Source organism: Rattus norvegicus, chromosome 11, assembly GCF_021556685.1.
Source record: "Rattus norvegicus strain SHRSP/BbbUtx chromosome 11, alternate assembly SHRSP_T2T, whole genome shotgun sequence".
NCBI classification, from domain to species: domain Eukaryota; kingdom Metazoa; phylum Chordata; class Mammalia; order Rodentia; family Muridae; genus Rattus; species Rattus norvegicus.
This window is the reverse complement of record NC_141544.1, coordinates 46,642,496-46,664,604: the sequence shown is the minus strand read 5'-3', so window position 1 is coordinate 46,664,604 and position 22,109 is coordinate 46,642,496. Positions and strand designations below refer to the sequence as shown.

At 50.0% G+C, this 22,109-nt stretch overlaps 1 protein-coding gene across 7 annotated transcripts in view; it reads right to left on the bottom strand.

Moving 5' to 3' along the window:
• Positions 1–22,109, bottom strand: part of Dop1b (DOP1 leucine zipper like protein B) — a 102,179-nt gene that overhangs the window by 63,634 nt on the left and 16,436 nt on the right. For all 7 annotated transcript variants that reach the window (XR_015632793.1, XR_015632791.1, XR_015632792.1 and 4 more), the window contains 5 exon segments: positions 10,791–10,972; positions 9,995–10,165; positions 2,586–2,775; positions 1,368–1,466; positions 626–749 (listed from right to left, as the gene is read on the bottom strand). Coding sequence is in view for 2 of the 7 variants with exons in the window: in NM_001191660.2 (NP_001178589.2) it covers positions 626–749; positions 1,368–1,466; positions 2,586–2,775; positions 9,995–10,165; positions 10,791–10,972 (766 nt within the window). In the remaining 5 variants the exon portion in view is untranslated.

The window sequence follows — 22,109 nt, the reverse complement described above, 5'->3', positions numbered from 1 at the left end:
CTTGTTATGTGAATCATTCCCAGTCCCTCTTGCCCATGACTAAGCTTCCCCATCCTCACGTGGATTTCACAGTGTTCTGGGGCCTCCTCCTGAACCTCAGCCCAGGAAACTCCCCTCCGGGGTGCACGGCTGTGCTGCCTCATCTTCCTCTTCTCTTCTCTGCACTCAGGATTGGACCCAGGCTTTGTGCCTGACAACAAAGCCCTTACCGCCTGGCTATGGCCCTGATTTTTAAATTGATTTTGAGATAGGGTCTTTCTATGCAGCTCAGCTTAGTCTCAAACTTGTAACCCTCCTGCCTCAGCCTCCCCCTTGCCCTTTAGTTGATACATGTGGTCCGACATGTGTGGGTTCTCATTAAATATAATTTAGCTACAGATTTCTGGTATTTCTGTCTGGCTCTTAAAACGAAACTCATCTGGAATTCTAAAACCTTACATTTCTTAATAAAAGATAAAAACAAAGCCCCAGATAAACATAGCTCCTGTAGGAATCTGCCCTCAACTGACTGGGGCCATGTCAGTCACTGCGGTCTTTCTACAACTCATGGTTCAGAGACGTCCCTAAGGGCATCGCTCAGTCCACAAACCAGCAGGGAGATGCATGCTTGCACGCTGCTCAGTACCTAGCAACCAGGCGTAGAGTCTTCTGTTGAGAGACATGTCCCTTCTCAGTAGAGTCTGGGTGGCAGCAGAGAGAATGTGAACAATGTCCCGTCTGAGTAGAGGGATGGCTCTCTCATCCGGGTCCTATCAGAAGATAGAGAAGCATTACCTCAGGGGTCTGCTGGCTGAGCAGGCATCTGACTTTTAACACGTGCCTTTACTTAACCATCCATCCCCAAAGGACAGCTGGCAAGAGGCTGACTATCCCCACACAGCATTCCACCTGGAGGGGTAGACCCCGGTGCAGGGGTTCAAGGGAGCTATCAGATTCACAAGGCCCTCCCCAGTGGTTTATAAGCAGTATAGCTGCTGGGTGTGTGTGTGGTTCACGTCCATGAAGGTTGTGAGTTTCACAGTGGTATCCAGGGGAGCCTCTGTGTCTCTGAAATGCCAGGTTAGACCCTTCCCTCTGAGTCCCCACATTCCTGTTAGTGACCCTAACAAAACCACTGCCTCGCCCGCCCCACCAAGTGGGGTGTAGGTGACGTCATCCTCTAGTCGTTCGATGCTGCCTATCTGGCATAAGGTCACCTCTTCCCAGAAGTCACACAGTGTGCACAGAATGAGAAAGGCTGTGGATGGGCTGAGGCAAGCAGGCTGCCAAGTGGCCAGCAGCCTCTATGACTAAACTGTTAAGACTCCACACCTGCCCTTTGCCTTTGAAGTAACAGGGAAGTGCCCAGAAGGGCAAATGCGACTCACCAGACAGGTATAAAACGGGAAGAAAAACAGGGTGATTTCCAGATTATTTCTTTGCACAAGAACATTGGCATCCAGTAGTGAAGCACACAGGGCTCTCACCTGGAATGACAAATCACAGTGCTTGTCCCAAAGACCCCTGATCTCTGTGCCTATGTGATGCAGCCATAACAGGCTGGGAGTCTCCATGTGGCATCAGGCCACACAGGAGGTGAGAACAGGGCTTTGAACTCTAGAGACTACGAGGTTATGTGACATGGAGAAGACACACAGCCAGAGACCTCACTGGCTTCACCTGAGAGCTGAGGGAACTGACTCCATGTCCAGTTCGAAATCTTAAATTCTGTGATCCCACACAGGATCCAACAGGAACCTCAAGTAAAACCAAGGGAAGACACATGGCCCAGAGGATCCCAAGTCAAGGCAGTGCAGAATCCTCTCTCAATAAAGGCTTCTTGGGGTTGGGGATTTAGCTCAGTGGTAGAGCGCTTGCCTAGCAAGTGCAAGGTCCTGGGTTCGGTCCTCAGCTCCAAAAAAAAAAAAAAAAAAAAAAAAGGCTTCTCTCAGTGCCTCAGGAGGAACAGATGCTGAAAGCCAAAGGCAAAGGCTTGTGGGAAGTGTAAGGTTAAGAGCAATCTTCGGAGAGGACAGGTGAGTGATCAGCTGGGAGCAGACAACTAGAAAGCTCTGGGCTTTCATGGGCCTGGAAAAGGAGGCTGGGGAACCCCAACCTTTAGGTGTGAGGGCAGCCAAAGAGGACTGACCAGGGCAGAAAACAGGGCCAAGAGTCATCGGGACACTGGAGCAGGAGGGGAGGCAGTCTCAAGATGAGTAAGGGAGTGATGAAAGGCTCGGGAGGAAACGAGATTAGAGGCTTCTGAGCACCTGTGCACATTGCCGCTGAGGAGACATGCTACCAGGCAGGAGAGCTGGCCTAGTGGGCAGAGTCTGCTGCTCCTCCACAGGGCAGGACCTAATTTCTGTCTGTCTATCTGTCTTTCTCTACACACACACACACACACACACACACACTCACTCACTCCCCCCCCCCCATAAGTATAAAATATTAAAGGGAAAGCAAATCATCCTTGCGTGTGGCAGCTGCCCCTCGCCCTGCTTGGCAGCTCATCATCCCACCCATTCAGTCCTAGAAAGTCTCCACTGCCCCTTCTCCCTGACGGAGAAGCCATACTCATGTCTCTCCGGGAGCAAGGCACCTACCGTGAGCTGGTAATCAGTACCCAGCATGTACTTCTGCTCCTTGCCTGGTGAGTCCCTGCTGATGTGGTTGACCACAAACAAGGAGGCGGGGAGGCGGATGGAAGGGCTTGTCAGAACACTCCCCCACAGGGCAGCATAGAACACCTCTCGGCCCACAACCACAGACAGTCTCAGGAGCAGGGTGTCAGTTCTGTTGGTGAAAGATGACAGGGGTTCAGTGTTCCTTCCACCTTCTGCACTCTGTGAGCTCCCCCATGAGGCCCTGTCCTGAGGAACAGCATCCTGGCCAGGAAACCCCCTCTTCCTGTCACTCCAGATGGCTCTCATCTCTGCAACTGCTGCAATTCCCATCTACCGGCCGTCCTGCTGGGTCCAGATTTGCTAACACAAACATGTCACCCAGAGGTGCAGCTTCCTACCCAACTTGCAATGTGTGACCAGTCACAAATGTGGCACGCAGACCATCTCCAAGGCTCCACGGATGGAATTCAGGTGGCTGGGCCTGACAGAAAGTGCCTTTACTCAGTTAGCCACTGTCCCCTTTAGTTATAGATGGATTTATTTTTAATTATGTCTACGTGTGTCTGTGTACATGTGTGTGCATGTGTTAGCAGGTGCCTGTGCAAGCCAAAAGAGGGCACTGGAAACCCTAGAGGTAGAGTCACAGACCCAAACTCCAGACCTCTTAAAACAGCAGGTGCTCTTAACTGCTGAGCCATCCTGCCAGTCCCACATATTTAGTTAGTGCATCTGTGTGCAGGTGTATATGCATGTGTGTGTGCTGTTTGTGTGTGCAGTGTGTGAGGTGGTGTGTGTGTGCATGCGTACTTATGCACAGCAGGCGTGGTGAGGTCAGAGGACAATCTGAAAGAGCTGGTCTCTCCTTTGAAGACGTTGTTCGTCCTCTTCTGTGTATTAGACTCAGGACATCAGGCTTGGTAGCAGCCACCCTAACTGCTGGGCCACTTGCCAGCCCTCTTTATTTTTGGACCTGCCCCACCTACTGGTGCTGGGGCCACAGGTGTCAGCCTCTTATCTTCACTCAATCCTCCCATGGCAGTGTGACGCAGTCTGTCATAACGTGTCTGTCAGCGGCTCAGGCCTGATTTTCCATGGACGCTAAGGTGGGTCCCTGCTCTGCAGTTCTGGTACTGAAAACCACATGTGGGCTGGTGAAGAGGTCACCTCAAGTTGAGCTGACTCATCACATTAGTGGACACATTTCTCATATGCTTCCTATCTGCAAAGGAGTAGGGAAAAGAAGGCCAGGGACAGCTCAGTGTGAATAGCAGCTTGTGGGCTTTCTTAGCTCAGCCCTCGGGTGTTCAAATCCTGGCTACGGGACCTGGGACAGGCTTGACCCCAGCATGAATCTACACTTGGCCATGAGATGGAGCCAAGAGTCTCGTCCCACGGAGGTGGAATGGGAGTGCCCATATAAAAACTTAGCACAGGGCAGCGGAGTGCGTACACAGCCTGCAGTGCTGGGTATCCCCAAGAGTGCCCCAGTTCACGCAGGGTCCCAAGTGCCAGGTGACTGTGACACAGTTCTCACTGTGAAAACCACCCCACACCAACCACCTTGAGTTTGCTTTTTGATTTCAAGAACAAATAAAAGGAAAAAGTACTTGCTCCAAATATATACATTTATACATTAAAACGGATTCCATTCTCCTTAAAAATGAGTCTGGACAACAAATACAGAGACTCGTGGCTGACTGAAATGTAGGATAAATGGCTGCCGAGTGCTTGCCCCACACAGAGCCCGTGCATCACCTTCCTCCTGAGGCTGGGAGGAGGGATGGGACAGTGTCTTGTGGGTGTGACGTGGCCTATGAACAAGCTCATGCCACACCTGTGGTCACCAGCACAAGACAGGCAAAAGGTGGAGCTACTGACAGCTCCTCAGAGAAGGGAAGCTCATGCAGCCCTCCCCTTCGTGAGGGGCTACCAACAGTTAAGGTTGCTGGGGTCATGTGCAGCTCAGGTGCGGCCATTCCTAAGTTGCCCGAGCTCCAGCAAATAACTGTGTGCCTATGCTCCTCAGGAGGCCCTGTTCCAACTCCATGCCACTCACAAGGAAGACATGAATGAGGGAGGGGTCTTACTGGGAAGCGGACTGAGAGGGCCAGAGGGCACGAGAAGGGTTAAAATTCATTATAAATACATGAAACTGCCCAAGAACGAAAAGTTGATACAAGTTTTAAATGTACCTAAACCTTACTGTCTCATAAAATATTTGTAGGGAATGATAATCGGATCTTAGAAAAACAAGGTTGAGGAGGTGTAAGTCAAGCCAAGGGCTTAGGGAAAGTACATAGAATGGCTTTGCGGATGAAGGTATTGATTGGTCTTCTATTAAAAGCTGATCAAACAAACAGCTTGGCTTTGTTCAGCAATGAAAAGTGTAGCAAGAGCTGTGGTGTAGGGCAGAAGCGGCGCTCAGCAGCCACATGAACTCTGTGATTGCCTGGTCAGAGGAGTCTCATGTGCCTGGGACACAGACCTGTTGGGCCGCTTCTGCACCAGGAGGGGAGGCTCCTCAGTGAGGAAGAGACTCCTTACCATAGGATTACTTAAGGAATCCCTGCCCTGACCGAGATAAAACCCACCAAGCACAAGAACATGCACACATGCACACACACACACACACACACACACACACACACACACACACACACACACGCACTCCTTACTGCCACCATGCCCTTTGATTTACAACAGACCACCTCTAAAGTACAAACCACAGATACTGCTCTCTTCACAGCTTCCACCCAGGGAAGGGTTCACTATCAAAATCTGAGGACAGTGACTGGACAGAAGAGACACCGGCAGGGTTTGGGGTTCCCGGGCTTGGGGTCTGAGATGGTGCACAAAGAGAAAGGAAGAAGCTGCCACAGGGAGTCTTGAAAACGTAGCCGACTGGAGTTAGGAGCTGCCCAGACAGAGCAGGGCACATTAGAACTTGGAGTTATTGATGGGGAAGTAGATTCTAACTGCAGAGGGTAGACATCTCCCGGCTCTAGTGCTGACTGAGGCTTATTATAGTAATGAAAGCTGTGTGAGAGGAAATATGTCCTACAGCAGTGCAGTGCAGCAGGACTATTGCCACCAGCGTCTCATCTCAGAACAGAGAGAGTTAATGGCCAGAGGTCAGCGGCCCACTTGCACCCAACCTCAGAACCTGATTGTCCGGGCTGCAACCAGGTATTCACATTAGCATTTCTGACTAAGTGCAGGAAGAACCCTGCAATCGCTGCTCCTGCTCACAGCTAGTGAAGGGATCCCAGGACCCTGGGGACTGAAGACCAGTGGGGAAACATAGGAAACAATCTCAAAACACATGAATCAGGGTTTCTCAACTAATACTGCTGACTTGGGGCTGGCTCTGTCCCAGGGGCAGATAAGGAACCCAGATGCCTGCAGCACTGTGGGCCCTGCCAGGGACACAGCAGCAGCTAACCCTCTCCACCCTGCCAACCTCCCAACCCAAGACAGTGCCAGGCCCTGCTGAGGCTTCCCTCTGGGTGAGGAGCCATTGGCTGTGCTGTTCCTGTTGCCGAGACTGGGTCTCACTATGTAGCTGGGGCTATTTTCAAACTCAGGGTGATCCTCCTGCCTCCACCTCCTGAATATTGGGATTACACGTGTACACCCGAGAACACTGATTTAAGTGGTCATTCTAGTAAGTCATGTCTCCTTCCTTTGTCCTTTCCCCTCTCCCTGTGGATTTCTGAGGCAGGGTTTCACTAGGCATAGCAAAGTTGGCCTGGAGTTGCTCTGCAACCCTGGCCGGTTCTGTCCAGCCCAGCTAATGTTGGGATAGATGGCATTCGAGTGTCACACACCTGGTCTCAAGTTCTGCTTTCTTACAGTCACCAAGGCACTCACCCCACTCTGCTCCGAGAAAGGAGTCTTTTCTCCTTCTAATCTTGATTTCTCAGCACAGCGAAGCAGAAAAAGCCAGGATGACACTGTCACACACTGGCCAGGAGTCCTGTTTGTTTACGTCCACTAAGAAGCACAGTCCCCACCCACACAAAGCAGTGGGTTAGCTCACCTCGAAGCTGGGCCTAGCTCAGCCCCTCACAGTATCTCCCAGCTGTGATGGATACTGTGACCTGCGTCCCCCTCTTCCTAGCTGTGCGTGGGAATTACTGGCTGGGGTATGCTGCTCTAATCCTAAGGGCTCAGGGGTCTCTTCTCAAGACTTTCTCAGACTACAACAGGAACAGGACAAAACCATCTTGTATGGCCAGCTCACTCACTGTGCCTGTAACACACATGCAGGCACAAGAACCGTGGCCAGCTGGTCACCACTTCCCGGTGTGGCAGGACACTGGTTTAGCTTCCAGTGGCAGCTAGATCTATTCAGTGATTCGTGCAGCTACCTAGCTCCTGGGCCAATTCAAAAATCACAATGTTAGGGGAAAAACACTAACATTAAACATATTAACAACTGTTCAAACAAACTCTCACTTATCAACCAAAAGAGCAAACAAGAACACCCGGGATTTTAAAGTGTTTCTAGTGTGAGTAACAGAGATTTAAAGGACGGCAAGAGACCTGTGGGGAGCTAATCAATGTGTTAATCTGTCAGAGAATGTACACACACACACACACACACACACACACACACACAAACACACACGTACACAAGCAGACCTGTCTTCAGAAAGTAAATATACCAGAACTTCTAGTAATGGCCTCATTGCTACCTCCTATGCCACCATGACCACTAACTCCACATATCAACACAGGCTAGCCAGCACGTGTGGCAGCATCAGATTCTTCCTCACAGATGTACCATAATGGTGGGAGATCGAGGAGTAAGCTAGGTAAATCCTGAGTGTTCCACATTCAAACCTCTGCCATAGTTTGTCCAATCCCAGCATAAATGCACGTGTGGCCTGGGTCACTCTGAGTGCCACAACACTCCATTTGGATTCCCCGGTTCTCTGGAGCCAGGGCAACACTCCAAGTTCAGCTAGGATTAACTGCCTGATTCCATGCAGGGCCCATTCACTGCCCAAATGCATGTGAGGGTGACGTGGCCAAGGCCTGGGAATAGGAGAGGCAAGAAAAACGTGGTGCCAGCACATGGGGCATATATACACATGGGGAACAGTCATCACAGACGGGTGTCACACAGGCCCAGTCACCAATAGCTAATCACAGCAACATCACTCAGTATGGACAGGGATTTTTTATAATTCCCCCAAAATAAAAATTAAAAAAGAAAAACATTAAAAAGGGTTTTATGCAGGGGGTTGGGGATTTAGCTCAGTGGTAGAGTGCTTGCCTAGCAACCGCAAGGCCCTGGGTTCGGTCCCCAGCTCCGGAAAAAGGAAAAAGAAAAAAAAGTTCTAAAAAAAAAAAAAAGGGGGTTTTATGCATATGCCATACAGCTCTCCAACTTCTGAGCTGTCACCAGACCCAGTGAGAAACTTAAGAGCTTTAAGCACATCTCCAGGTCCTGCCAAAAGCTGTGTTGAGGTTCTGCTCTGGTCACGTGTGAACACACACACCTGTGATCCCAGCACTTAGTGGGCAGAGGTTGAGGCAGGAGGATTGCAGATAGTTTGATACCAGTTGGGCTACATAATGTAGCAAGACCTCTGTGTCCAAAAGGTAAGATAGGCATGTGGTGGCGCACACCTTTGATCTCATGCTCCAGAGGCAGAAGCAGGCAGATCTCTGAGTTCAAGGCCAGCCTGGTCTACAGAGCAAGTTCCAGGACAGCCAGGACTATACAGAGAAACCCTGTGTCAAACCCCTAAACAAACAAACAAACAAACAAACAAACAAAGAAAATAAACAAAGGCAGGTGGGGAGCAGGACTGGGACCCTGCTTTGTACCCTACTCTTCCCCCTAGAATCAGCCCTGCCTCCTGAAGAACCTGGCTTTGCCTTATTCAGAGCTGAAAACCCCTCCCTCCCTCCCTGTAAATGAAGGCACTCATTAGGAGATGCTTCGTCCACTAGAGGAGGTGTGGATGTTCATCTGTGTGTGTCCACAAACTATGGTGTAATGGGGCAGAGGATAATGGGTACCCTGTACAACGGCCTCATTTCTAACTCTTCTCAAGGTCCGGGTCTGTGATGATTTGAATATGCTTGGTCCAGGGAGGAGCAATATTAGGAGGAGTAGCCTTGTTAGAGGAAGTGTGTCACTGCGGGGTGGGCATTGAGACCCTTCTCCTAGTCACTCAGGAGCCAGTCTTCTCCTGTTTGCCCTTAGAACAAGATGTAGGACTCTCAGCTCCTCCTGCACCATGCCTGCCTGGATGCTGTCATGCTCCCACCTTGATGATCATGGACTGAACCTCTGAACCTGTAAGCCAGCCCCAATAAATGTTGTCCTTATAAGAGTTGCCTTGGCCGTGGTGTCTGTTCACAGCAGTAAAACCCTAACTAAGACAGAAGTTGATACCAAGAGTGGGGTGTTGCTGTGATAGTCCTGACCATGCTTTTGTTTAGAGGAACATGGATTTTGGGACTTTGGAAAGCAGTGGAATGGTTTACGTGGGGTTTAATGGGCCATCCTAGTAGGGAAATGGAAGACATTGGTGCTGAGGGTGATTTGAACTGTGCAGAGCTGGCCCAAGAGGTTTCAGAGGAGAAGAATTTCAGTATGTGGCCAGGCAAAAACAAATTTCAGTATGTTTTTGTGATATTTTGGTGAAGAAGGTGGCTGCTTTTTGCCTTTGTCTGAAAAGTTTGCCTGAGGCTAAGGTGAGGATATTTGTATTAATTACATTGACAAAGGAAGTCTCAAAAGGCCCAGAGGAGACTTTGTTCTCTGGTTTGTCTCATAAAGAGCATTTTGACTGAGAGTAGCAAGCATGGAAAGTACAAAGCATAAGTCAAAGAATAAAGGCACACCAGGAAGTAGAATAAAGGCACACCAGGAAGTAGAACGGAGCTGCATCCTGTGTTCAAGGAGTGAACAGATTAGGGCAGTGGTGACTTCAGGACAACCTCCCACCCAGCTAAGCTTATGGCCTGGGTTTGCTGCTGATCAGGAATAGTTGTATTTAGGCATTATTACTATCTGGTTATTGCTTTCACTTGGACTTTTAATCTGGAATGAACTACAATCCAGAAATGGAGCACACAGGCTTTTGATCTGGATCATGAGGAATAGTGGCCATGAAAAGTTTAGGCCCAGGCATGGTAGCTCAGGCCTTCAATCCCAGGAGACAGAGACAATCAGATCTCTGAGTTCAAGGCCAGCCTGATACAGAGCAAGTTCTAGGTAAAGAAAAGTTTAAGTCTATGAGTGGTGGTACATGACTTTAACCCCAGAACTCAGGAGACAGCTAAGCAGATCTCTGAGTTCAAGGTCAGCCTACAGAGCAAGTTCCTTGACAGATATAGCCAGCACCCCAGACATGCTATCTACCAACCTTTCGTAGATCTCAGAGCCCTCTTCCAGGCCCGGCAGCAGGCCCACAAGGAAGGCCTGAAGACTCGGCAGGAGCAGCTTCTGCAGCGGGAGGAAGTACTTCTCATACAGGCCCAGCAGCACAGGCCGGACCGACATGGCGGCATAGGCCAGGAGGGGAAACAAGCCACAGCTTTAAGAAAGACAAGAAGGGGAGGTAAGGGCAGTCAGAGACCTTGTCACAGACTCCACAGGAACAGCTGGCAGAGGGGAGGTTCAGGGCTTGGCTTTGTTTACACTTAGTTGCTGGAGATGAACCCTAGGGCCTTGCATAGGCAAAGGCCAAGCTCTACCCTAGCCCCAGATGGGAGCTTTAAAGAGCGATCGGAACCATTTAACTGGTGACAGACCGATGCAGATTTGAGATGAGATGGTTACATGACACCACTGAGTAAAAAACAGCAACATCCGGTTCTTGTCATATGTAGCACACACGGGGCCTGGGGGCAGATGTTTCTGAAGGTGGCCATCTCCCGGTGACAGCTCGATGACTATCTGCTGTGTGGTTTGTGCCATTTTCCTTTAAACATTTTTTGAGAATGCCATGTAGCTAAGTGACCTTGAGTTTCTGCTCTTCCTGCCAGAAGTACAAGCAGGCACCACTATACTGGGCTCATCAGTGCTGGGTTTAGTCCCAGGGCCTCGTGCATGCACTCTACCCAGAGTGACAACTCCAGCCCCTTGCCTGTCATCTTCCAATTGAACTGAAACTTGTCTTGCCCTGCTGACGAGAGTACCAGAGCAGGAAGCAGCTGTACCTGTACAAGAACAAGTCCTTGGCCAGCCATTTGGTTCCCACGATCTTAAAGATGATCTCGTAGGTTTCTAGGGCTTTTAGGTGGACACCACTGGGCAGGGCAGGATGCAAGCACTGAGCTAGCCTCTTGCTGATGATGAGCCGCCGTGGTAGCAGGGAATACTTCAGGTTGCTCTGCAGAGCCTGTGACACAAGGAAAGGCAAGTGAGAGGTCAGCTGTGCCGCTTACAGACAAAAACCAGTCTGTGGAGGTCAGAACACAATGTGGGGCAGTAAGACAGACCGAAAGAGAGAGGGACCACATGGACAGACATGTGTGAAGGCTCCAGAGACTCAACAGCCCAGTTCTCTGGGACTTTGCATGTCTGGAAAGGCCCTGCCAGTGCTGGATAGGAGGCAGACAGTTTCTTGGTGATACCATGGTACCCAAGACAGACAGGGCTGTGTGCACCTCCATCCCAGGAGACCAGCAGTCCCACAGAGATGAAGGGACACTCACTGGCAGGACCCAGCACAGACAACACCACTTCCCTTCAAGGAACCTGCTGTGCGCACAGAAGCCCTGGGTGTTGTTCGCTCAGGAGGAAGGGGTCTCATTCATCCCATGTTCTTCAGCCCAGCTACCCAGCCCAGCCATGCAGTTTTGGGTGGGGCTTACATATGGGGGGACGGCAGTTTCTGGCATCTCTACCAACTAGGGATTGTGTTCGGAGCAGGAAAAACACATTGCAACCGCACTGAGATATGGAGCAATAGCGTCCCTGAACATACAGGATGCAGAGCCTTCTTCATACCACGGGTTCTCACGCTGGGATTATGGTTCGGTGCTAGAGTATTTGCTTGGTGTGTGCAAAGCCCTGGGCACTGAGAACAAACAAGAAAACAAGGTTCCCTGAGACTCTGTCTTACAATACCATCTGGCACAGTGGCCTGGCAACCTGTACCCCCAGTTTATCTGCACACATGTAACTGTACTGAGAGCACGTGGGGTAAACTCCAGGTTTTCTGGGAGCCCCTCAAAGGCCCCTGAGCATGGCTTAGTCCGCTTGACCTACCCCATTTCCACTCTTTTTCCTTTTTGTGTGTGTGAGTGTATGTATTTGCACAAGTGTGTATTTGCACAAGTGTGTGCATGTATTTGCACAAGTGTGTAGAGGCAAAGGTCAACATAGGGAGTTTTCCTTAATCATTCTCTATCTTTTTAAAAACAAACAAACAGAAACCCCCATTTATTGAGTGTGTGTGGTAGTCACAAGACAGCTTGTAGGAGTTAGGCCTCTCCTTCCACGGGTGGGTTGCAGGCTGTCAGGCTTGAAGACAAGTACCCCTGCCTGAGCCCTCTCGCAGCCCTCCCTCTCATTCCTGAGATAGGATCTCTCCTGACCTGGAGTTTGCTAACTCACTAGGCATGCTGGCCAGCAAGCTCCTGCAACCTGCTGTGTTCACCTCCCTGACACTGGTGTTACATGGTGCATTGCTGCACCCCACTTTTTCACATGGGTTCTGGGGGACTAACCCCAGGCCTACAGGATGGCATTGTAAACCCTTTACCAAACAGTCCCTGGCCTGTTACCTCACTTCTTAACACCAAACTGTCACAGCATAGCAGTCTGTTTTCTGTCTACACTTTGCAGCTCTCCCTCACCAGAGCACTCCTCTGCCCACCTGCAGCTCAGCTCAGTCCCCTCCCAGAGAGGCAGCAGGGTTCCCACACAGCGCACTTCCTGCTACCAACTCTGGGGTGAAGACCATCTCATCCATCTCTGCAGACTTCAGCATTCTAGTTAGCAGAGTTTGATGGAAACCAGGCGGCCTGGAACCCTTGCTGTACCAGCTGTGTCCAGCCCCAGGTCAGGATGGCTGGCCCTGAGCCATGTGCCCTCAGGGCCATGACAGGTTTCTGCTGATAAACAAAGATATTGCTTCCGCTTCTAAAGTGAACTGGGTTAGGAGAGAGGTAAAGGATAAACTAGAGATTATCGAGACGAATATAAGGATCTTTTCTTTGGCAGGGGGCTGTCAAAATGGGGTTCACTGTACAGCCCTGGCTTCCTGGAACTCACTCTGGAGACTATCAAGAAGTATCTTAAAAGGTTGGGCATATAGCTCAGCTGCTTGCGTATAAGTGCCTAGTATGCATGAGACCCTGGGTTCAGTACCCAATGGGTACAGCAGGCGTGGGGACACATGCCTGTGATCTCAAGAGGATCAAAAGGTCATGATAATCCTAGACTACCAGAGAGTTCCAGGCCAGTTTAAGGCCAGCTAAGGATAAGAGATCCTATCTCAAGGGGAACAAAACTATCTTGATACATTGTTTAGATCTTGATACATTGTTTTGGAAGGGTCTCATAGTCTAAAACTAAGAGAAGCCCAGCAAAATAAATCATATGATTGTTCAAAAGCAAAAACAACTGTGGAAGTCACTTAAGTCACAAGCTGTGATGAGAGGATAAGGACACCGCAGCAGCCACGTAAGTCACAAGCTGTTACGAGAGGAGAGGCACACCAACAGATAAAGCAGATAGGAAACGTATGTGGGCAGGGAACGGGAAATAGCATACTTGATGTGGGTCATTTTCAAACACAAAAAGGAACAGGCGGAAGACCAGGTGGCCATCACCCTGCTTGGCAAATCAACTGCGGTCCAGTCCTAAAGACACAGCACTTAGATGTTCTGAGACAGTGCCTGACTGAGAATGGCAATGTGCTCCCTCCTCAATGTATCTTTTCAAGTCCACACCAAGTCTCCCAAATGTTCAGTGTGTTCTAAGGACTCCTGCTGTTTGTGTTTTCACCAAAAGCGCTACAACGACACAGGCAACTGGGACTCATCAGCACATGCACAAAACAGGCCTTGTAATACACTCAAGCCAAGATGGTCTGTAGAATTGTATGAGTCTTCTGGTACATGCTTCAAAAGTCAACTTGAAGATCTTCAGGCGCTTACTCCTGCCTTTAGGCTCATAAACCATGGCTGGGAGGAAGCCACTCCCAGCCCAGGCCCCTGAAAAGCACCAGCTGACAAAGGAACAAACCACACCAAGGAGCCACTGGGACCTGGGGGCCTATCTGTTGCCAACCTTCCCTATCTTTACTGACAAGCCTCTTCTCATAGGTGTCCCTTATCCCCAAGGATCTAAGATCTCTATGTGTGCCCAAGATATCAGTACCAAGCCCTGGGGTCCATGGCGTATGTATTCCACATAAACCACATAAACAACCACCGTACAAATTAGGCTCTGTAAAAAGCTGACAACAAAGCCAGGCAGTGCGGCTCATAGCTTCAGTTCCAGCCTTTGGGAGGCAGAGGCAGGGAGAGCTCTGGGAGACCAAGGCTAGCCTGGTCTATAGAGTGTTCTAGGACAGCCAGGGCTATGTTGAAATAGAAACCATGTCTTGAGGAAACCAACCAAACAAACAAAGCTGACAACACTGTAAGAGGACAACTGTAATAGCTCCCTGTAAAAAAGTCAGTATCTTATGGTGCTCACACTTCTTGTGACAGCTGCGTGGTAGAGAAGTAAAGGACATGGCGCAGGCCGGGGGGGGGGGGGGGGGGGGCTGTCACTCCACCATGGCAGCCAACATGCCTGCCAGAGGTCAGTTCACATCCTCAATGTACTTAACATTAACGAACTATATACTCAGAAACGGTGAGGGTGGACTCAGGCTGTGTGTGCCTCATGGTGGGTGGGGGTGGACTCAGGCTGTGTGTGCCTCATGGTGCGGGTGGACTCAGGCTGTATACGCCTGTAATCTGAGCTCCTTTGTGGACTGATTCAAGATTGCTGGAACCCAGAAGGTGGAGACTTTGAAGATATCGTGGACAGCACAGCAAGACACTGTATCAAAGGATTAAAATGTTACCTTTTATATTATATAACAAGGGGCTGAAGAGATGGCTCAGAGGTTAAGAGCACTGACTGCTCTTCCAGAGGTCCTGAGTTCAAATCCCAGCAACCACATGGTGGCTCACAACCATCTGTAATAAAATCCGACGCCTTCTTCTGGTGTGTCTGAAGACAGCAACAGTGTACGCATATATAATAAATAAGTAAATAAAAAAATATTATGTAACAATTTTAAAATGGAGAGATCCTGTGCTTTACCCTCTTGCCAGCTGAGTTTTTGGAAACACGGTTTTGCTATGTAGTTTTAGAGCTGGTCTCAAACACAGCTCTGGCCTCTGGGTTCTCTGGCCTCAGTTTCCCGAAGATCTGAAACCAGCCCAGGTGACACAGCAAACCCTGTCTTTTCTCAGAGAAAGACAGGTGAGCATGGTAACTTCTGTACTGTGTGTGCGTTACAACCATTTCAAAGAGAGAAGACCATGTCTCAGGGCAACAGAGAAGTGAGGGCTACCACCCATCTTCCCTTGGAACAGTGATTTTTGACATTTGAGATTCTAAGCATATGCCATCATGACGAGCTAGTCACTGTCACCTCTGTGAAGAACACACCTCAACTCCCATGTGCCTGTGTGTCTGACATCATGACCCATCCAACCTGGCTGAGAAAACTTCAATGACATCAGTACTGGGTGTGTAAGGGAGGATCCCAGAATCACTACCCACTCATGCGAGTCTCCAGGCTTCCAGCTCCTACCAGTGGGGTGAGCATCTCCTGCCTGCACATCCAGTCCTTGAGACTTCCTCTGTGCTAACTCGGGGTCATGTGTAACCCCTAACTTCCTAGTCCTAACTCCCATTCTCATCCCTCACGTCAGCTGCATCCTGGCCCAGATGAGGAGGGCCCTTCCACTCTGCCACTCTTTCCGGCCTGCGTGAGAACGCCACTGCTGCTGCGGCCGTGGAACGAGCGGTTCAGTGAGGAAGGCTTAGCAAATACTCCCAGGGCAGGTTATAACTGAGCAGGTCACACTGGGGTTTATGATCAGGAAACTGGAAATCCAGATTGGGTTGGTCACTATGCCTAGCACACACAATTCCTGAGAAGCAGTCGACAACCATAAACTCGGAGAGGCAGACCAGCTGGGAAGGGGAAATAGTTGTCAGTCAGCGCCACGCAAAGGAAAAACTATGATTAAACAGTAAACTACGTTTCCTTATTTATTTCACTCAGGAAATTCCTGAAAGAATTCCTCAAACTATAATTAGGATATAATTACAATATTCTTGACCTCATTTCATCCATAGGCATGGCAGGTTGCTGAAGGCATAATGTCTGATCCCTAAGTAGTACAGTGCCTGTGTCTGATCCCTAAGTAGTACAGTGTCTGTGTCTGATCCCTGAGTGTACACTGTCTGTGTCTGATCCCTGAGTGTACACTGTCTGTGTCTGATCCCTAAGTAGTACAGTGTCTGTGTCTGATCCCTAAGTAGTACAGTGTCTGTGTCTGATCCCTGAGTGTACACTGTCTGTGTCTGATCCCTGAGTGTACACTGTCTATGTCTGATCCCTGGTACACTGTCTATGTCTGATCCCTGAGTGTACACTGTCTATGTCTGATCCCTAAGTGGTACAATATCTGCTAAGCGTGCAGAAAGCCTGGGGTGGATCCCTAGTCCCTCAAAACAAACAAACAAACAAACAAACAAACAAACAAACAAACAAACATAAAATGTAAGTTTAAAAGATGGAGTAGGGGACTGAATTATATTCTAGCCTCACGACTAGAAGCAAAGAAAGACCTCACTGTATCTATCGAAGGGCGTCTCTGTGCCTCGCTTTGGTTCCTCCCAACACAACACAGTCTGACTGCAGGACCTTTTCCAGGACTCGACTGTATCTGAAAGCTCGGACAGTGAGCTCAGCAGGGACCCTCAGTGTTGTTCAGGCAGGGGCACTGAGAGCTAGATGCGGCCACGTGAACAGCATAGCCCCAGTCCTGGGTAGGTGGGAGACAGGGACCTGAGGCTCACTTGAGCTGGCTGGCCATCAGCTCAGCTCTAGGTTCAGCATGAGACCCTGGCTCAACACCTCTCTCTGATCTCAGTGTGGATGCACATCTACGTGTGTGGACATGCTACGAACACTTCATATGCCACATGCATACACATGCACACACACCCACACACGCATACACACACAGAAATACACACATACTTGAGCACACGTGTACACGCAGACATGCAGACACATGCATACATTCCCCCACACGTACACACACATATACACAGGCCCTCACACAAGTTCCCAGAAGGTACAGTCCAGAGTAACCCTGTGGAGGCCTGTTTTACGGCAGAGGACCGCATGCTGTTTGTAGAAATGTAAACAAGCCAACTTAACATATGTCTCTCATCAAGCCAGCGAGGCACAACGGCATCCCAGTAAAACAGTACAAGCTTCCCTCTGGAAGCCAGCCGTCGTTACGGGACGCCCACTTTATAACAACACCTCAGTGAGTCAGACTGGCCAGGTTACCAAGCTTCAGCACTCAACTACAGCCTCCCGTGGACACCGACAGTGCCCTTTAGACCAGGCAGGTGGAGAACAGATGTGACTTCACTTAAGGCAAGTGGGAGACTGTCAACACCAAGTGCTGCGGCAGATGGCAGTGACAGGGGAGGGTGGCTGCACCAGACGAACTGGAGAAGGGGTTCTGGCCTCCTTGAGCCACTGCAGGGTGCTGAGACTCCATGGTAAGGAGAGACACAGCAGGGCGGGCACTGAGACCCAGAGTAAGGAGAGACACTGCAGGGCGGGCACTGAGACCCCATGGTAAGGAGAGATACTGCAGGGCGGGCACTGAGACCCCATGGTAAGGAGAGACACTGCAGGGTGGGCACTGAGACCCAGAGTAAGGAGAGACACTGCAGGGCGGGCACTGAGACCCCATGGTAAGGAGAGACACTGCAGGGCGGGCACTGAGACCCAGAGTAAGGAGAGACACTGCAGGGCACTGAGACCCACAATAAGCAGCGAGACTCCGGAGTTTCACTGGAAAGTGACACAGTTTCAACCTCTGTGTAAACAAGAAGCTTCCTTCTCAAAAGGTCACAGTATGAACAGCACCACTCTGCACTCCCTCAGCAAACTCCAACCCAGAGATGTCAGTATGAGTCAGCTCCCAATGAGGCTTCCAACACCCATGGGCCGCCACCCTCACTTGGTAAAGCTGACTGAGAGACCTGTAAGTTAAAGTCAACCAGTCAGCTCAAGTAGCCAGGTATATTAGGAAACTAAGATTTTCTTTTTTAAGCTCTTAAGCCAGGTATGGTGGCACATGTCAGTCCCAGCACTTGGGAGGCAGAGACAGGCAGACCCTTGAATTTGAAGCCAGCCTGGTCTAAAGAGTGAGTGTCAGGACAACCAAGGATACACAGAGACTCTCTGTCTTAAAACTAACTACATACATACATACATACATACATACATACATACATACATACATACATACATACATGGGAATGCAGTGACAGACAAATCTCTGTGAGTTTGAGGCTAGCCTGGTGAGTTCCCGGACAGCCGGGCTGCTACATGGAGAAACCTTTTCTCGAAAAACCAAAGCAAAACCAATGAAGAAGTGAGTGAGTGAATGAATGAAAAGATATTCTTAAGTCAGCTGCAATGACTCAGGCCTATAACCCTAGCACTTTCAAGCAGAGGCAGGAGGATTGCCATGAATTCTAGGCCAGAGGGATTGGTTCTAGCTACTATCAGCTAGGGTTCTGAGCTGCTGCTGGGTGGTGAGTATCCTTGGACTAAGGATTTGGACTAGAACAGTCACAAAAGGAGAGACAGAAAGATGAAGGGAGCTGGCTGGTGCAGGCCAGGCCCAGGGGCCAAGCACAGCTGCTGGCTGGGCAGAGAGAGACAACACTTTTTATTAACCAGAGTGGGCTCCATCCAGAAAACAATGCTCCCATAAAGAGTTCACAGTAAGGCCAGGGGTCTACACCACTCGGACTGGGTCTGAGTCGGGCTCCTCCTCTCAGGAGCTGGCTGCCAGGCTATCGCAGGCTACCTGGGTGTCCCAAGGCTTTTCTTCACACAGAGAATGTGCTGCCACCTCCTCACTGGCTGGTCATAAATGTTAAACACTAAAAGGAGCCGAGACGCACAGGGCCTCCACCTCACTCACAGTACCTTAACACTTAGTGTGCAGGCACACATACACACAGAGACATACAGCCCACACATGCATATACACGCCTCTGCACATGTATGTGCACACTTTTACAGGATCACTAGCATACAATACACAGTGACATCTCACACATACAAAGACATAGCCCTGCACATGCACACACTGGTGCACCTCTTCTCACATATCTCTCCCACATTAAAGCACCGCCCTCCGTGGACACATGCATGCGTGCGTGCAGACATGCATCATGAGTAACAGGTTCTTAAACAACATGGGGCGCCCCAATCTCTTGTCTGTGATGACACAGCAGTCAATGTGCCAGGACAGCGAACTCATACATTTTTGAGACAACATCTCACCGTGATCCTCCTGCCTCAGTCTTCTGAGTGCTGGGATTACAGGTATGTCTCCCGGGATGGACCCAACACAAGAAACACACCGAGCTCAAGCAGCAACATGACACACACGTGGATGCTCCATTTGGATTCCTCTGCGTGTGGCTTCCATGCGCGTGTGGAGCCAGAGGCTGACGTCAGGTGTCTCCTGTCCCCTTCCACCTTATCTACTGGGACAAAGTCTCTTACTGAACTTGGCACTGAAGAGCTGCAGCTAGGCTGGCAGCCCAGTGAGCCTCCTCAGTCCTGGACTACAGGCATGTGCCAGCCTACATGGGTTCTAGGGTCCTGAGACTCATAAACCAAGTCCTTTACGGCCAGAGCCGCCTTCCGCAGCCCGTGATAAGTAAGATCCACTAACTTCCCCATCTGAACACTCATCTCTATTTGCCTCGCCTCCCCACACAGGAGCTCAGAGCAGATACAGTGCTCTGCAGGGCTCTCCCACTTTTCTAGGCTTGGGTTCTGTTCAACAGTACTTCACATTCTGGCCACTTGACAGCTACCAGAGCATATGGACGTCACTAAACACAAAAACTCTGCTTTTGGGGAAACTGCCTACACAGGCACTTACAGAGGCAATCACCCCTCTGGGGCCAAGAGCTCACAGACTCAGAACTGACCGCCATGCCAGGCAGGAGCTGGGCCTCTGAGTTCTACAGAAAGGATCGGGAGGGAAGGAGGGGGGAAAGCTAGCCCTACACGTGATGCTGAGAACTGGGAAGTACTAAGAATGAAGAACCACACGCACATGCCGGAGAGCAAAGGGAGGCAGGCTTCCTGTGTGGCATCTGGAGTTGCCATTCTTTCCCTTTTAAACATACTGTCGTCTACATACAAATGACATGTGTAAGTCTGGCAGCAAAGCTTATATGGATCCATTTGTTAAGGCCTGAGCCAGGACAGAAGGAAAGAACACCCTGGGGACAGAGCTGTCACAAATCCTAAAGCACTAGTCTCAGAGCACTGCTTACTGGTAGAACACAGTGTTCTCCGGAAATCGCATAGGAGAATGCAGCGGGCACTGCCCCCATACTACCTTCCAGAGATCTCTGAGTCTCACAGCAGGCGGGTCCTCCTCAGCTGGAGCTGACTGACCACAGAATGGCTGCTGAGAAGTTGGGTCAAGGCCCAGTGCTCTGTTCCCTAGGAGCACACAAAGCCCTGCAGCAGGGTCTGGGAGACGACTCAGCTGGTAAAGGATTTAAAAAACCTGAGGACCTGAGTTCAATCCCTGTGATCTGTCTTCCACACTCGTGCCATCTCGGTGGCTGCACACACACATACACATACACATAAATAAAATACATGTAGCAGGACCCTGAGATGCATGTCAACTCAACAATGGGCAAATTCTTATAGCCATTGACCAAATGGGGCAAGAATGTCAAGGGATGTAATTCAGAGTCCCATACTGGAGTGAAGGTCACAGCTCTCCATAGACACATAGGGGTGGGGCGCTTGATTTCATCAGCTGTGGTCTGGTTTGATCCTATCCTGATCCTCCTTCTCTCGGCTGTTTGCTTTCCTGGTTCAGAAACAAGGGATCAAGTACGGGGTGGTGAGTCTGTTAAGGAAAGCTCTTGGTGCCTGGGTGGGAAGAGGCAGTACCAGTACGCAGAGGAGTGTGCTGCAGAGGACGATGACGTCATGTGAGCCTGGCTTGCTCTAGCAGAGCAGAGGCCCCAGCTCTGTTCTCTCTGAAACTTGTCCGGAGACACTCGAGACAAAGAGCTGGATACTGTGGTTGGCATACAGGGCACTGGAAGGACATGGAGCCTCAGAAACACAACGAGACTCTGTGCTTAGCCTCCACAGTGACTCAGGAAGAGCCCTGGTCCATCGAGCCTACAGAGCTGCCAGCTGCAACAATGCAGACAGAGGCTAAGGATTGGCAGCAGGCATTCTGTGACTTTCTGGTGTCTGGAGTCACAGGAAGACTGGCTTGTTTTAATTTTTTATCTAGAGGTTTGAACCCAGGACCTCTGACACTCTCGGCAAGGGCTCTGCCCCTGAGCTACACTCTCAGCAAACCTCACTCCTTCATTTCCCTCTTGGCAGCACTATTGGGGTAGAAGCTGGCCTGGCGTGTACCAGGCAAACTCAGCTCTAGCCTCAGCCCCATTTTGCATCTTTGAAGGACACACAAACACTTTTACTGGATAAGGTTAAAAGATGGGCTTGGTTGGGAAGCATTTGGCTGTATGGACACAGACTATACAACCATGAAGTTTTAAATAAAAAAAAAACATATTGTAACTTATAAAACCAAAAGTCTAGGGTGATGCTGTCCCTTGGGGAACATTTGGGGATCTCTGGAGACATTTATGACTTTTCCTCTTTGGGGTGGAGGAGGGGAGAAGGTGTACTGGCCTGCAGTGGACAAGAGGCCAGGATGTTAACAAACTTCTTGCAGTGCACAGAGAGACCACCCAGCTGCCCACTGTCACGGCTGAGGCTCCCCCATGCAGAGGAGTAGGATATGGGCTCTGGCTTATGCAAAAGAAAAGACACAGCTCCTTGAGACTGAGCACAGGAGTGAGCTGACTCTTAACCTACCTTTTCCTGTCAAGGGCTAGGATGTCTGCTCCAGGCTTAGGCACTAAATTCTCACACAAATACAAAGAATGCCACAACAGAAATTGCCCATTCTCAGTGGAACAAATACAACCACACAGTAAGTGCTTGTTCCTTTTAGGGGAGGAAATCCCTTTCTCCAGCTGGCCTGCAACCTTCCTGCCACTTCTCAGCGGCCCAAGAAGTCACAAGGCCACATCTGAAGTAATCTGTGCCACTGAGAATGGAGGATTAAATCTGAGAACCAGTGTGTTATGTCTCACCACACTCAGAACATACTCCCACTGACACCTGT